We start from the raw sequence: 13431 nt of genomic DNA, 5'->3' as shown, positions 1-13431 counted from the left end.
TGACTACTCTACTGCCCCCCCACCCCAGGGCCTGACTACTCTACTGCCCCCCCACCCCAGGGCCTGACTACTCTACTGCCCCCCACCCCAGGGCCTGACTACTCTACTGCCCCCCACCCCAGGGCCTGACTACTCTACTGCCCCCCACCCCAGGGCCTGACTACTCTACTGCCCCCCACCCCAGGGCCTGACTACTCTACTGCCCCCCACCCCAGGGCCTGACTACTCTACTGCCCCCCACCCCAGGGCCTGACTACTCTACTGCCCCCCACCCCAGGGCCTGACTACTCTACTGCCCCCCACCCCAGGGTCTGACTACTCTACTGCCCCCACCCCAGGGCCTGACTACTCTACTGCCCCCCACCCCAGGGCCTGACTACTCTACAGCCCCCCACCCCAGGGCCTGACTACTCTACTGCCCCCCACCCCAGGGTCTGACTACTCTACTGCCCCCCACCCCAGGGCCTGACTACTCTACTGCCCCCCACCCCAGGGCCTGACTACTCTACTGCCCCCCCACCCAGGGCCTGACTACTCTACTGTCCACTGGTGACCTGACTGATGCTCCATCTTGATTTCTACCATGGTCCCATCTGAATTTCTTTAAAATAACGTTGAGTATTTGCTTAAGCCTGGCTATTCTATTGCTTGTATTTTAGGACGATTTCACTGGTTCAGTAACTCAACCCAGAGACGAGACCCCATGAATCTCTTGTGGTTCGACCAACAGTTGACTCAGGTCCCTCCCTCACACCGTCAGCAGGGTGATGGGTCCCCTCGGGTTCTGTCCCCACGTGGGTCGTCCAAACGTGTCTCTTTGGAACCTGGTTAGATAGGTGACTGGTTGGTTCTCTGAGGGACTCCGCAGATCCAGGATTGTACACATATACAAGAGGAAGAGTCTGTTTGCTTGTGGGCTTCAGAAGAAGGTCTCCCGACACAGAGGGCAGGTGGACTTGTTGCTGGAGGTGAACCACTTGTACTGTGAAGGGATTGGGTGGGGGAGAGAGAGAGAGGGAGAGAGGGAGAGAGAGAGGGAGAGAGAGAGAAAGAGAGAGAGTGAGAGAGACAGAGAAAGAGAGAGACAGATCATTTTAATGTACTGTGATAGTAGGGAGAGATGACAATAGCAGAGATGCAATACACCTGTGATCAGATTATAGAGATACCAGACAATACCTCACTGAACATTAAGATTAAATTAATGTGTGTGTGTGGTGTGTGTGTGTGTGCGTGCGTGTGTGTATCTCACCAGGCAGGCAGAGTGGAATTTCTTCTTACAGGTGCGGCAGGCTTTCTTGGGTAGAGAGTAGTTGGAGCCGTGGATGACAGAGAAGCAGATCATGCAGTCCTCCACCCCCTCGAAACGCTTGTCCACGTTGTTCTTCCATAGAGCCAGGCCCTCCATGATGCTTCCGTTCTACACGCACGCACGTACGCGCACACGCGCACACACACACACACACACACGCACACACACACACGCACACACGCGTACAGGAGGCATGCTTAACATTAAAACATTCTGATCGAGCAAGGCACAACACAACGATCAGTGGGTGTGTGTGTACCTAGTCCTACCTGGTGTGTGTGTGTTTATGTGTCCTTAGTCCTACCTAGTGTGTATGATAGGCGCTGGTGTGTGTGCGTGTGGTTATGTGTCCGTAGTCCTACCTAGTGTGTGAGGTAGGGCTGTCAAATAAATATTCGAACTTCGAATATAACTTTGAATATAAGTCTACTACAAGTCGTCGACTTTGGGGGAAAAATGCACAATCGATCATCAAAATGTAGATTAGATTAGCAGGCTACCGCCAAGCAGCGGCGTCACACAGCCTCCCGAGTCCCGCCCCTCTTCTAATCACGCCAAAACACATCCCATGTTAGTATTCGTTCTTTCCAACACGGGCAAAAAACAGCCAAACGAGGTGCTGGTGTGTGTGTGTGTGTGTGTGTGTGTGTAGTCCTACCTGGTGTGTGAGATGGATGCTGGTGTGTGCGCATCCGTAGTCCTACCTACTGTGTGTGTTTGTCTGTGTTTCCCTAGTCTTAACTGGTGTGTGTGTGTGTCCGTAGTCCTACCTGGTGCGTGAGGTAGGTGCTGGCTGGTGTGTGTGTGTGTGTGTGTCCGTAGTCCTACCTGGTGTGTGGTAGGTGCTGCTGTGTGTGTGTGTGCGTGCGTGCGTAGGCCTACCTGGTGTGTGAGGTAGGTGCTGGTGTGTGTGTGTGTGGTGGTGTGTGAGTCCGTAGTGATGAATTATGCTGATTTTCAGAGAAATGTCTTTTAATCTGATCCTGTTAGCTATTTCTAAATTATGATGATTGACCTCTGAGTATGGCTGTCGGCCGGAGTTTTCTGTCTCTCTTCCATAGACTTATGAGATAAAGATGACATTCTTAGGGCTGGTACATTCTGTGCCAAACAGAAATTGTTGTGGTTAGAGTCAGAGCTGGACGCAGAGGCGCCGAAGCTTATCTTGACCTTGCAAGGCCAGAAGCCACATGAGAGACCAACCAGTCTGATCGGGGAAGAAGGAGGGTGGAACGACCTCGAACCATAAGAACCGTGCTCGAGCTCAGATGCTTTGATTTGAGTTCAGACAGCATACAGACAGGTCAGCTGTCTATATTAGACTATATGCCACCGTCTTTTGTATTTTAAACCTTCTGGAATAAACAGCTTTTGATTGTCGCTCAAATCCTGTGTTGGAGAGATTTATTTGGGATACATAAGAACAAGGAGACACTGGACTGTGTAGTATAATGTGAGATTGGGGGCCACTGAGCGTAAATGGAGGAAAGGCAAGCTCCTAGAGGACCTTCTTAATTTCCAATCTCTTCTTTCCACATTCTCCTCCTCCCTGTCTGCTGCTAAAGCTGCTTTCTTCCGCTCTAAAATCCTAACCTCTGCAATCCAATCCAATCCTAAAATCTCTTTGAAACTTTCTCTTCACTACTCCAGCCCCCACCTCCTACTCCCAACTCCTCCCTTCTCCCTGATGATTTCGCCAACTTCTTTGACAAGAAAGTTAACGATATCAGATCCTCTTTCCCCCCTCCCACGGTCAACACTTCGTGCACAAACCTCACCCCCCCACCCTCACTCCCCTCTCCCCCTCCTCTCCACGCCCAACCATATCCCACTTTTCTCCCCTCTCCCCCAACGAAGCCCTCAACCTTGTAACATCTAGCCGCCCCACCACGTGCTCCCTAGACCCTGTTCCCTCGACTCTCCTTCAGTCTGTTGCACCCGAACTCCTTCCCTTCCTAACCCACCTCATCAACGCATCTCTTGTATCAGGATGCTTTCCCTCCGCTTTCAAGACTGCCAGAGTCTTGAAACCATCTCTCGACCCCTCGATGTCAAAAACTACAGACCGGTTTCCCTTCTATCCTTTCTATCCAAAACACTTGAAAATGCCATCTTTAACCAACTGTCTTCGTACCTCCACCAGAACAACCTTCTAGATCCCCACCAGTCCGGGTTTAAGGCTGGCCACTCGACAGAGGGGAGTCACTCCATGCCGCAAGAGCGAACTCTCTCTCCTCTGTCCTGATACTCCTAGACCTGTCAGCAGCATTTGATTACGGTAGACCACCAGATCCTCCTCTCCACCCTCGAGGAGAAAGGCGTCGCTGGCTCTGCACACTCCCTGTTTGAATCCTACCTGACGGGCTGCTCCTACCAGGTGACATGGAGAGGGTCGATGTCGGAACCGCGTAGTCTGACTACGGGGGTTCCGCAAGGGTCTGTCCTGGGTCCTCTCCTGTTTTCCCTCTACACTACATCTCTGGGCTCTGTCATTCGTTCGCATGGCTTCTCCTATCACTGCTATGCCGATGACACCCAACTGGTCCTGTCATTTCCCCCTTCTGATACACAAGTGGAGACACACATAGCTGGGTGCTTGGCTGACATCTCGGAGTGGATGACGACACATCACCTCAAACTCAATCTTGACAAGACTGAGATGCTGTTCCTCCCGGGGAAGGGCTGCCCGCACCGGGACCTGGCCATCACCATTGAAGACAGTGGTGACCCCGACTTGGACTGCGAGGAATCTGGGTGTGACCCTGGATGACCAACTGTCGTTTTCCGCACGTCACATCCGTCACACGCTCCTGCAGATTCATGCTCTACAACATCAGGAGGATTCGCCCTTTCCTCACTGATGAAACGCCGCAGATTCGGAGACCGAATTGCCTTTGAAAAGACCCGTGGGGGTCGGAAGCTAGATGTGTGTATACATTCTAGGGAAGCGTTGTTGGTTAGGTCACTGTGATAAAACCATACCGTGTGTAACCCAAAACCTTATCTGCTCAGCAGAAGTGCTGGAGCAGTTCTTTCTCACTTACCGACTCAGCCCCTCCCCTACACAGCCACAAGAGCCAAACTACAGTAAGCCAGTCGCTTGACTATCAGCGAGAGCAGAGTAGGCTTAGGGAGGGGAGTCGGAGGAGGAGATACAACACCAGTCAATGACGGGCCGAGGTCTGTCTCATCTTACCAAAGTGAGCCCGTCCCACTGCAGGGGGTGGGGCTGACAATGCTGTTAGATGAGGACAGAAATGACGAGAGGTTAAAGGAGGAGCCCGAGTTTTCCGCCCCCTCCTCACAAGCTCGAGAGAGAGGAGGGATCGTACTGTAGATGTAACACTCCCACCAGCTGTTTCGAACTCGAGCTACGATCGGGTCGGTCGGTGCAGATGGCCATCTTGAATGCTGGTCGGCTAGTGTAAAACATCCATGTAGGTGATAAGAACATGGCTCAGGCCAGTCACCTGTTGGTCGGTGACACTCTAACTAAAGCAATCACCACAAAGGTCAAGAGAGTAGAGGAGAAAGCCAGAGCTCCACAGATCCCATTCAGAGCTAGGGATGACAAACGAGAGCGCTGTCATTTTTGTGGGAGCAGAGGCTCAGAGAACAGCTTTCACCCTCACACAGCTCCCCACTAGGCCCATCAGTAGCTGCTGCCGCTCCGTGTCCAAGGCCGCCCTGTTACAAAAGCCAGAAGGCCTGTGTGTAACAACCACCTCGAACGGACGCCAACATGTAGAGTTCCTCCTTGATGCGAGGGGGGGTGGGTATCATCACTCTTCATCGCTGTCTGGAGGGAACCGACACCAAAATGAGAGAGCGAAAGCAAGGCATGCATGGTGCATTGGTGAAGGGGGGAAGCCTATTTTGGGTGAGAAAAACCAGGCTATTCCTGCTGGTACAGGGATCCGTGTCTCTCACGACCTCTGTGTGGGTGGGGCCGGTAGGATAACCCCTACTGGGCCTTGATGTGTTAACAAATAGATTCATCCCTTCAGTTCCAAAAAGGGAAAGTTAAATGGAGTTTGAGTTGGGTAAACAAACCTGACCTTGCAGAGTTGCCAATCTGGGCAAAAGACAAAAATGATAGAAGGTTTCTGAAGAAAACTCACAGGGCCTCCAACAGCCCAGTGTGGCCTGTGTTGAAACCTTCAGGTGAACGGCGCTCTGTGTGAACTACAGAGTGGCCAATGAGTATGTGGATAAGATAGCGCCCCTAGTGGCAGACCAGTCCACCATTTTCAGTTCCTTGAAACCTGAACACCATGGGTTTCAGTCATCGACATGACACAAGGCTTTTATAGAGTCCCTCTTGTAGAAGAGGTGCAACCGTGGACAGCTTTCACTATTGATGGAGATCAATATCAGTTCACTTGAAACCAATGGGTTTACACAACTTCCCAACCATCTATCATCAGGCGTTGCGTAATCCCTTACGCGAAATGCCTCCCATCACTTTCCATTCAAAGGGCAAGACTGCAAACATCCATGTAGTCAGTCGGTATGCACATGGCATGACTTGATAGCTTTGGAAACAGAGAGGTTTCCTGTCAGCATTTAGGGACGCCCATTAAGAATGGAGAGTTGGTCAGGGAGCTCATGGAGGCCTCAGCCTTCCAAAAAGAGGTGAAAGTGATTAAGGTCAACGGACACTCGTGGAGACACTCCCGAGAGTCTAGGTAACACTCTGGCTGACCAAGCAGCAGAACAGTCAGCTCGAGACAGAGAGACCTCACACAAGAGCATTTGTCCTCAGCCCAACCTGCACCCCCGTATCAGATTGACACTATCTCTGACATAAGGTGATGCAGGCAGAGCAGAGACTGATAGCCCTTTTCCACCAAAAGAACACTGGTTCGTGAACCGGTTTGTTTCAAAATTCCTGGAACTTTGGTTCTGTCCGGAGAACGGGCCCGCGTTTCGACCAGTTTTGAGCCGAACCGTTGTACGCCAGGCCACGCCCATGATGTCGTCACGGTTCGCACTGAAAAACCTACTATTTTGTGGTGCCGGTTCGGAACCAGGTTTCGGATTCCCGAACTCATTTCTTTTTGGTCGAAATGCTCGGAACCATTCAAAATTAGGCTTGCCAACCGGCACCAAACCGGTTCCCTCTTAGCGGAAAAGGCCTATGAGAGGGAGGTGTGGACATGGATGGAGAATGGGGCAGAAATGGACTCAGTAGAAGTGTGGCGACAAGGTCAGAAATTGGTTGCACCACAATGGTTGCTCCCTTATCTGGCAACACAGATTCATTCCACTGTTCTTATCATCCTCAGAGTTGGGGACTCAGACTGAAATAATGAACTGTGTCATCAAGGAGAGACTCACAAGTCATCAGGAGGGCGTGCTTTGGCCAGTCTTGTGCTTTGCTTCATTCGAGCAACACAATCAGGAGACGGGCCTTAGCCCTTTTGAGGTCATCTGTGGCAAGCAGATGTTCATGTCACTAGTGATGCGTTGAGTGGTTACTGTGAGTAATTGAGCATGGCTGTGGCCAGGGCTCACAAACAGTTGCTGGCAGCATGGAGCAAGATCCCCGAGGGGGGACATGCTCTAATCCCAGGCCAGTACGTGATGATAAATACGTTTCAAAGAAGAGACATTAGATGCGAAGTGGGAGAAGCCTTATCAGACCTGGCTCATCACCCACACAGCAGTTAAGGTAGCAGGGAAACCCAACTGAAGCCAAGCTAGTCAATGCAAGGTGGTAGCGCCACCAGACACAGATTAGACTGAGTACACCTCAAAGTAAACACACCCTCGTAGAATTGGATAAATAGTAGAGCCAACCATTCCAGACTCAAAACATTGTGGTAGAATAGTGTCCAGGCTTAGCACCCCGAAACTAGGGACAGCCGTGGCAGCTGTTGTTCGAGCAACGAGTCCTTGAGCTAAAGATCCATACGTCTAGGATGGGGGCCCACTCAGGATGAAGACGGCAAATTGGAGAATTATGTCCCGTAATGTTTCAATTTGTTCCCACTGTTCGGATGACTGTAGCGCTGCTAAAGGGCTAGAGAGAATGGGTCCGTAGACCGTAGGCAGGTTTAGAATGGACCTTCCCAAAAAGTCTGGAATCGCGGTGGCTCTTTTAAGAAATGAAACAATAAGGATTTTAAGAGACAATAACCTCTAGATCTGGTCTAAGTGAGAGAGAGTGAGAGACATGCTCTCACAATCAGTCGTGGAATGAATGATACTGTCGCAGTTTTCTTGTGTTTTTCTGTGCTAACAGGTGAAGTTGGAGAGAAGGACTTCCGGGTTGACTTGGGACACGGGTGATCAACGTGTGCCGGAGTTCAGCAGGGAAAACTAAACTACTCCGGGTGGAGACGGCGACAACCAAGACGGGACACTTGAACTTTTACACCACACACCACATACAATAACCTTTTCATCCTCCATTCACAGCTTGCTGGTCGGGGACAGGACGTCGATGCTGTAACTGTGAAGTGTGTGGGTTGTTGTTACACTGTGAATAAAACTCCAGGTTGCACTTGAGATATACTCATCAAAACAGGGACAGGGGTATTTTGAAGGGTATTTTGTTAAAAAGATTCTGTATCTCTGGGCTGGGGACACTTGGATTTGGAGCAATTTTCCTTTCACAGCAGATACACAGAAATTAAAGAACGTCTCTCAGGGAGAAGACACGTCGATTTTGAACTCACAGACTAAGAGTTGGGTAGTTTCAAGTTGCTATCATGAAGGGTTTGTGTCTTATCATCCTGTGGTTTTCCGTAGTTAGACCAACACAATCAGCTGTGGAGAACCTCGCTTTGAAGTGGGCTTATGAGGTAGCTACGTCAGTCAAGAAGGTGTCATCATGTTTTGTGTGTATGCAGATGCCAAACTCCCAAGCGAGTGCCTCAAATGGCACATCCCTTTAACTCTACTTTAATGATACGATACATCAACCGTCTCAGGGAAGTAGCAGACGCTGAATTAGAAAGAGGGATTGCTCAAGTAATGGTGTTAGTTTCTACTCTGCAGGGACATACAGAGAACGTGGGGTCTGGGAAGATATTTTGCTTTTCTTTGCGCCGAGTGTGGGGGTCGAATTATTAGTGACGGACATTGAGAAACTTGCATTTGCATTGGCATTTGGGACATTGTCCAACAGAAAAACTGATGCTTTAGGTTTGATTGATGAGGAGATGTCTAGCATGCGGAAGGCGGTGATTGAGAACCGTATGGGATTGGATCTGAGCTTCGCACATCGGCGAGGTGTCCCATTTCACAGATCTGTTTGTTTGGTTGCAGGGCAATCCGCTCATATCTTTCTTACTGCAGCTAGCGGCACCGTTTGTTGTGGCTGTGGTAATGATAGCGACACTTGTTTACACATCTCGCTGTATCCTTAGCAGGGCATGTTCTGGAGGAAGGTCACGTTCGCACGTCGGTAGACTGGAGATGAGAGGTCCAGTGCCCGCAGGTTTTCTGTAAGAATGTTCTAAGTGACATGTGAAGCTATGCTATGTACTGTAGGGCGTACCTGTATGGATGTTAGGTTCATACATGAAGTAACCTAATAGGTAGTTATTTTGTTTTCCTTTGAAATTGTAATCCTGCTAGAGGAAGCAATGATTGGGTTATTATGTAACTGTTCATCTGTTTATCTTGATTTTTCAAGATACCCATCCACATCCATTGTATGACCAAAACGGTGGTAGAGCAATTATCAACTTTCTCTCGAAAATGCTAGTTTTGTCAACATTTTGATCTGAATCATTGTACATTATCACAAGTAACCCTAAAACAGGGCTAAACATGAATTTTCCCTGTACTATTCCTTTGTGTTCCTTCCGTGTGTGTGTGTCCGTAGTCCTACCTTGTGTGTGAGGTAGGTGCTGGTGTGTGTGTGTGTCCGTAGTCCTACCTGGTGTGTGAGGTAGGTGCTGGTGTGTGTGTGTGTGTGTGTCCGTAGTCCTACCTGGTGTGTGAGGTAGGTGCTGGTGTGTGTGTGTGTGTCCGTAGTCCTACCTGGTGTGTGAGGTAGGTGCTGGTGTGTGTGTGTGTGTCCGTAGTCCTACCTGGTGTGTGAGGTAGGTGCTGGCTGGTGTGTGTGTGTGTGTGTGTAGTCCTACCTGGTGTGTGAGGTAGGTGCTGGCTGGTGTGTGTGTGTGTGTGTGTGTGTGTGTCAAGGTTATTATAGTTAACGAAAACTAACTAAAAAACGAAAACTAGGTGTGAAAAAACATTTAAGTTAACTGAAATAAAAATAAAAACTAGACTTTACAGAAAAACGATAACTAACTAAAACTGTATTGTGTGTTTACAAAACTAACTAAAATAAACTACAATTATTGAGAAAATGTCCTTAGTTTTAGTCTTTTTCATTTCATACATAAGCCTAGTATTTTGGGTGGATATGAAATCTATCCTCCATGTTTTTTAGCTGTGCCCCTGCGCAGGAGTAACCTGACGTGCTCCAGATGGTTTGTTTCACACGGAGTGAAACAACGTGAGCTCACAAGACCAGGATGGTCTCACAAGGCTTGCACAGAAGAATAAAATACTGAAACTAATAAAAACGAAACTAAAACTAAGCAATTTAAAAAAAATAAAAACGAAACGAAACTAGCAAACCTGCTTTAAAACTAATCAAAACTAAACTGAAATTGAAAACAAAAAGTTAAAACGATATAAAAATAAAAACTAATGAAAAAAGCAAAACTATTATAACCTTGGTGTGTGTGTGTGTGTGTGTGTGTGTGTCCGTAGTCCTACCTGGTGTGTGAGGTAGGTGCTGGTGTGTGTGTGTGTGTCCATAGTCCTACCTGGTGTGTGAGGTAGGTGCTGGTGTGTGTGTGTGTGTCCATAGTCCTACCTGGTGTGTGAGGTAGGTGCTGAGCTGCAGCATCCAGTTCCTCCACTGCTGGACGGCCACGCCCACCCTGCGGCCGCTCTCCACGCTGATGGAGCCCAGGGGGTAGTTCTGGGGCAGCTGGATCACCAGCTCGATGAATATGTCGTCCACTGAGTACGTGGCTACCACCTCCCTGGCCGCCGACCTCGCCTTCACCTGAGAGAGGGAGGGAGGGAGGGAGGGGGGGAGGAGGAGAGAGAGGGAGAGAGAGAGGGGGGGAGGAGAGAGGGAGGAAAGGAGAGGGATAGAGGGAGAAGAGAGGAGAGAGAGAAAGGGAGCAGAGAGGGAGAGAGAGAGGAGAGAGAAAAAGAGATTGTGTGTCAAACCTGGTCTGAATAACACTTTGCCGGGTGGGTCTGGTACGTGGGATTTGCATACTTGGGAACAGCCATCTTCTTCCAATATGCCAGACAAGAGCAGTAATGCACAGAAATGTAAATTATTTCAAATAGTATTTGGACCCAGTTCTGATGTGTGCGAATCTGGGTCGGCCTAGTCTCAAACAGCACAACAGTCACGACTCGAGCAGCATTGACAATGAGTCAATTCAAGTTCAAAATAGTCCAAGAAAAATACGTTTGAAATTGAGATGATTTCGGAGTCATTTCCAGTGGATAAAGTCAGTGTTACATGGGGAATGAGCCCATTTTAACTCAAGGTAATGCTATTGCGGTTCTATGAGACATGCACACACACACACACGCAAATGCACACGCCGTACGAACGCACGGACACACGCGCCCACGCGGCGGTTCTCTCCGCTAACAGCTAACCGGCTAAACAGCCGACGGCTAACGAGCTGGCGACTGTGCTGGGACTCACGGTCATGCTGTCGAAGGTCTGGGTGCTGGCGTGGACGGAGGAGATCTCCTGTGCTGAGAGCACGGGGCTGACATATCTGCTGGTGAACCTCTCCACCGTGGCGCTCACCCTCTTCTCCTGGCTGTTCCACCATAGCCTCACCATGGCCGGCAGGTCCTGCACCGCGCTGTAGTACACGCTGCAGGCCAGGTGGGGGAGCTCCCACTGCACGCCCTCGCACTCTGGAGACAGGAAGGGAGGGAGGGGGGAGAGAGAAGAGTGAGGGGAGAGAGAGTGAGGGAGGAGAGAGAGTGAGGGAGGAGAGAGATGGACGGAGGGAGGAGAGAGAGAGAGAGAGAGAGAGAGAGAGAGAGGGACGGTAGAGAGTGAGGGAGAAAGAGATGCGAGAGAGCGAGGGATGAGAGAGAGGGAGAGATTAGAGAGAGAGAGAGAGAGAGGGAAGGTGGAGAGTGAGGGAGAAAGAGAGGCGAGAGAATGAGGGATGAGAGAGAGGGAGAGAGGAGAAAGAGAGAGTGAGGGAGGAGAGAGAGTGAGGGAGGAGAGAGAGGGAGAGAGAGTGAGGGAGGAGAGAGTGAGGGAGGAGAGAGGGAAGGAGGAGAGAGAGTGAGGGAGGAGAGTTGTGCGTTATAGTTGTGTATTATCATGTTCATATCTCACACCAATTTTGTCTCAAACGATGGAAAAGACAAAAACACAATTGCTCCTGTGTGTGTGTGCGAGCACAATACTCACTATCAACAGCCAGCGACAGGCTCTCGGTGAAGAAGGTCTTGGTCTCCTTGGCAACAGCCTCCGCCCCCTGTGCGGGGTAGGCGGGGTTTTCAGGCATGAGCCGGAAGAGGTGGAGGAGGAGCTTGTGGAGGGAGCGGCTCTTCTTCAGGTACAGAGAGTACTGCACACGCAACTGCAGACGGAACACAAAGGACAGGATGTGACCTCACACAGACAGCACGTGACAGGATGTGACCTCACACAGGACAGGACATGACATGACAGGATGTGGTCTCACACAGGACTAGGGCTGTCAAGTGAGCTCAGAAATGATATTTGATTTTGACAAAATAAATGATATTTGATATTTAAGAGAGAAACTCTTAGAAACTCTCAGAAAATCAAATATATTCAATTATTATTATATAATTAATCAATAAACCAAGAGAGGCCGTGTGTTATAGTGATTTTATAACAGCTAGGGGGCGTTGTTAGGCACGACGCGAAGCGGAGCGGTTACTACAGGTATAAGTGTAAAATAAACACCCAGCAATGTCAAATATTAACATTTATTCAAAACGAAGCATCATTCCCTCAATTCCACCGAGCAAAATAGTTCCCCTAACAAAAGGGTTGCCAAGCAACAACAACTACAATGCATTGGATCAAATGGGAGGCGCATTCATACTGAAAATGGAATGATATGCGGTCCCAGGTGTGTGTTACAAAGTATTTTAACACGGCTTCCAGACAACCAGAATCAAGAACCAGAACTAACCGTTGTATAATTTTGCATAGAAAATCACGCATACAATGGAACTGCCAATACGAGTTCTAACCACTCACCACCTACTGCACCAACAGAACGTTAGTGTCAGTCTCTGTGTTCAGGGAATTCAAGTAACGTTAATACCCAGTCAACATGGGTGACATTTAGCACAAATAGGATCCTCTCATTAGGCCTATCTAGCCAACTGAAAACAAAACAAGAGGAATAACCGTAGTGCTGGACCACTTGATCGTGTTCAGCGCTAGTTTAAATCCCCCTGTCAGTCTGATTGGCTGGTTGTTTGTAAATGTCATCTTAAATGTTGTCCTGTACTGTATTTGTTTTTTCTTTCCCCGGGCTGCGCCCCAGGCCGATGGGGGGCGCATTATAAATTAAAATATCATATCATATCAATGTTGCCTGCCAGCTGCTGAGAAGACGAGTTCGGATCTTACGTTAGTAACTTAGGGTATTTCCTCTCCATCTAGATAGTTAGATAGATACTGCAGATACAGTCGTTTGGCTGTTTTTTGGCCATGTTGAAAAGAATGAATACTAATGTGATGTGATTAGAAGAGGGGCGGGACTCAGGAGGCTGTGTGACGCGGCTGCTTTAGGGCAGCTTACTAATCCAATCTACATTTTGATGATCGATCGTTTTTTTCGCCAACGCCGACGACTAGTCGAAGTTCGAGTATTTATGTGACAGGATGTGACGTCAACCAAGGAAGAAAGGAAGGAAGGACGCGAAGGTTCCGGGGGAGTTGAGAGGGACAGGCGGTCGTGCTGGGACTCACGTGGGAGGGCGAGGACTTGAAGAAGGTCAGGAGGAGTTTCCAGGCTAGCAGGTATCCCAGGATGCACGAGTACTCCACGCTGAGGGGCTGGACCACGGCGAACTCTCCCACCTGCACGCCTGCCAGGATGCTCTCACAC

The 13431-nt window shown here is 49.4% G+C and overlaps 1 protein-coding gene across 2 annotated transcripts in view; it reads right to left on the bottom strand.

The window, feature by feature from the left end:
* Positions 1-619: 619 nt before the first annotated feature.
* The window catches only part of ltn1 (listerin E3 ubiquitin protein ligase 1), a 26707-nt gene continuing 13895 nt past the window's right edge, over positions 620-13431 (bottom strand). For both annotated transcript variants that reach the window (XM_084449977.1, XM_084449976.1), the window contains 6 exons: positions 13293-13431; positions 11748-11919; positions 11016-11236; positions 10155-10349; positions 1253-1420; positions 620-982 (listed from right to left, as the gene is read on the bottom strand). The exon at positions 13293-13431 is cut by the window's right edge and continues 48 nt beyond it. In XM_084449977.1, coding sequence (XP_084306103.1) covers positions 920-982; positions 1253-1420; positions 10155-10349; positions 11016-11236; positions 11748-11919; positions 13293-13431 — 958 coding nt within the window. In that variant the 3' untranslated portion in view covers positions 620-919. The remainder of the gene's footprint in view (positions 983-1252; positions 1421-10154; positions 10350-11015; positions 11237-11747; positions 11920-13292) is intronic.

This window comes from Borostomias antarcticus (assembly GCF_949987555.1).
Source record: "Borostomias antarcticus genome assembly, chromosome: 15".
Lineage (NCBI taxonomy): Eukaryota > Metazoa > Chordata > Actinopteri > Stomiiformes > Stomiidae > Borostomias > Borostomias antarcticus.
The sequence above is the reverse complement of the archived record's forward strand: the minus strand, read 5'-3'. Positions and strand labels throughout refer to the sequence as shown.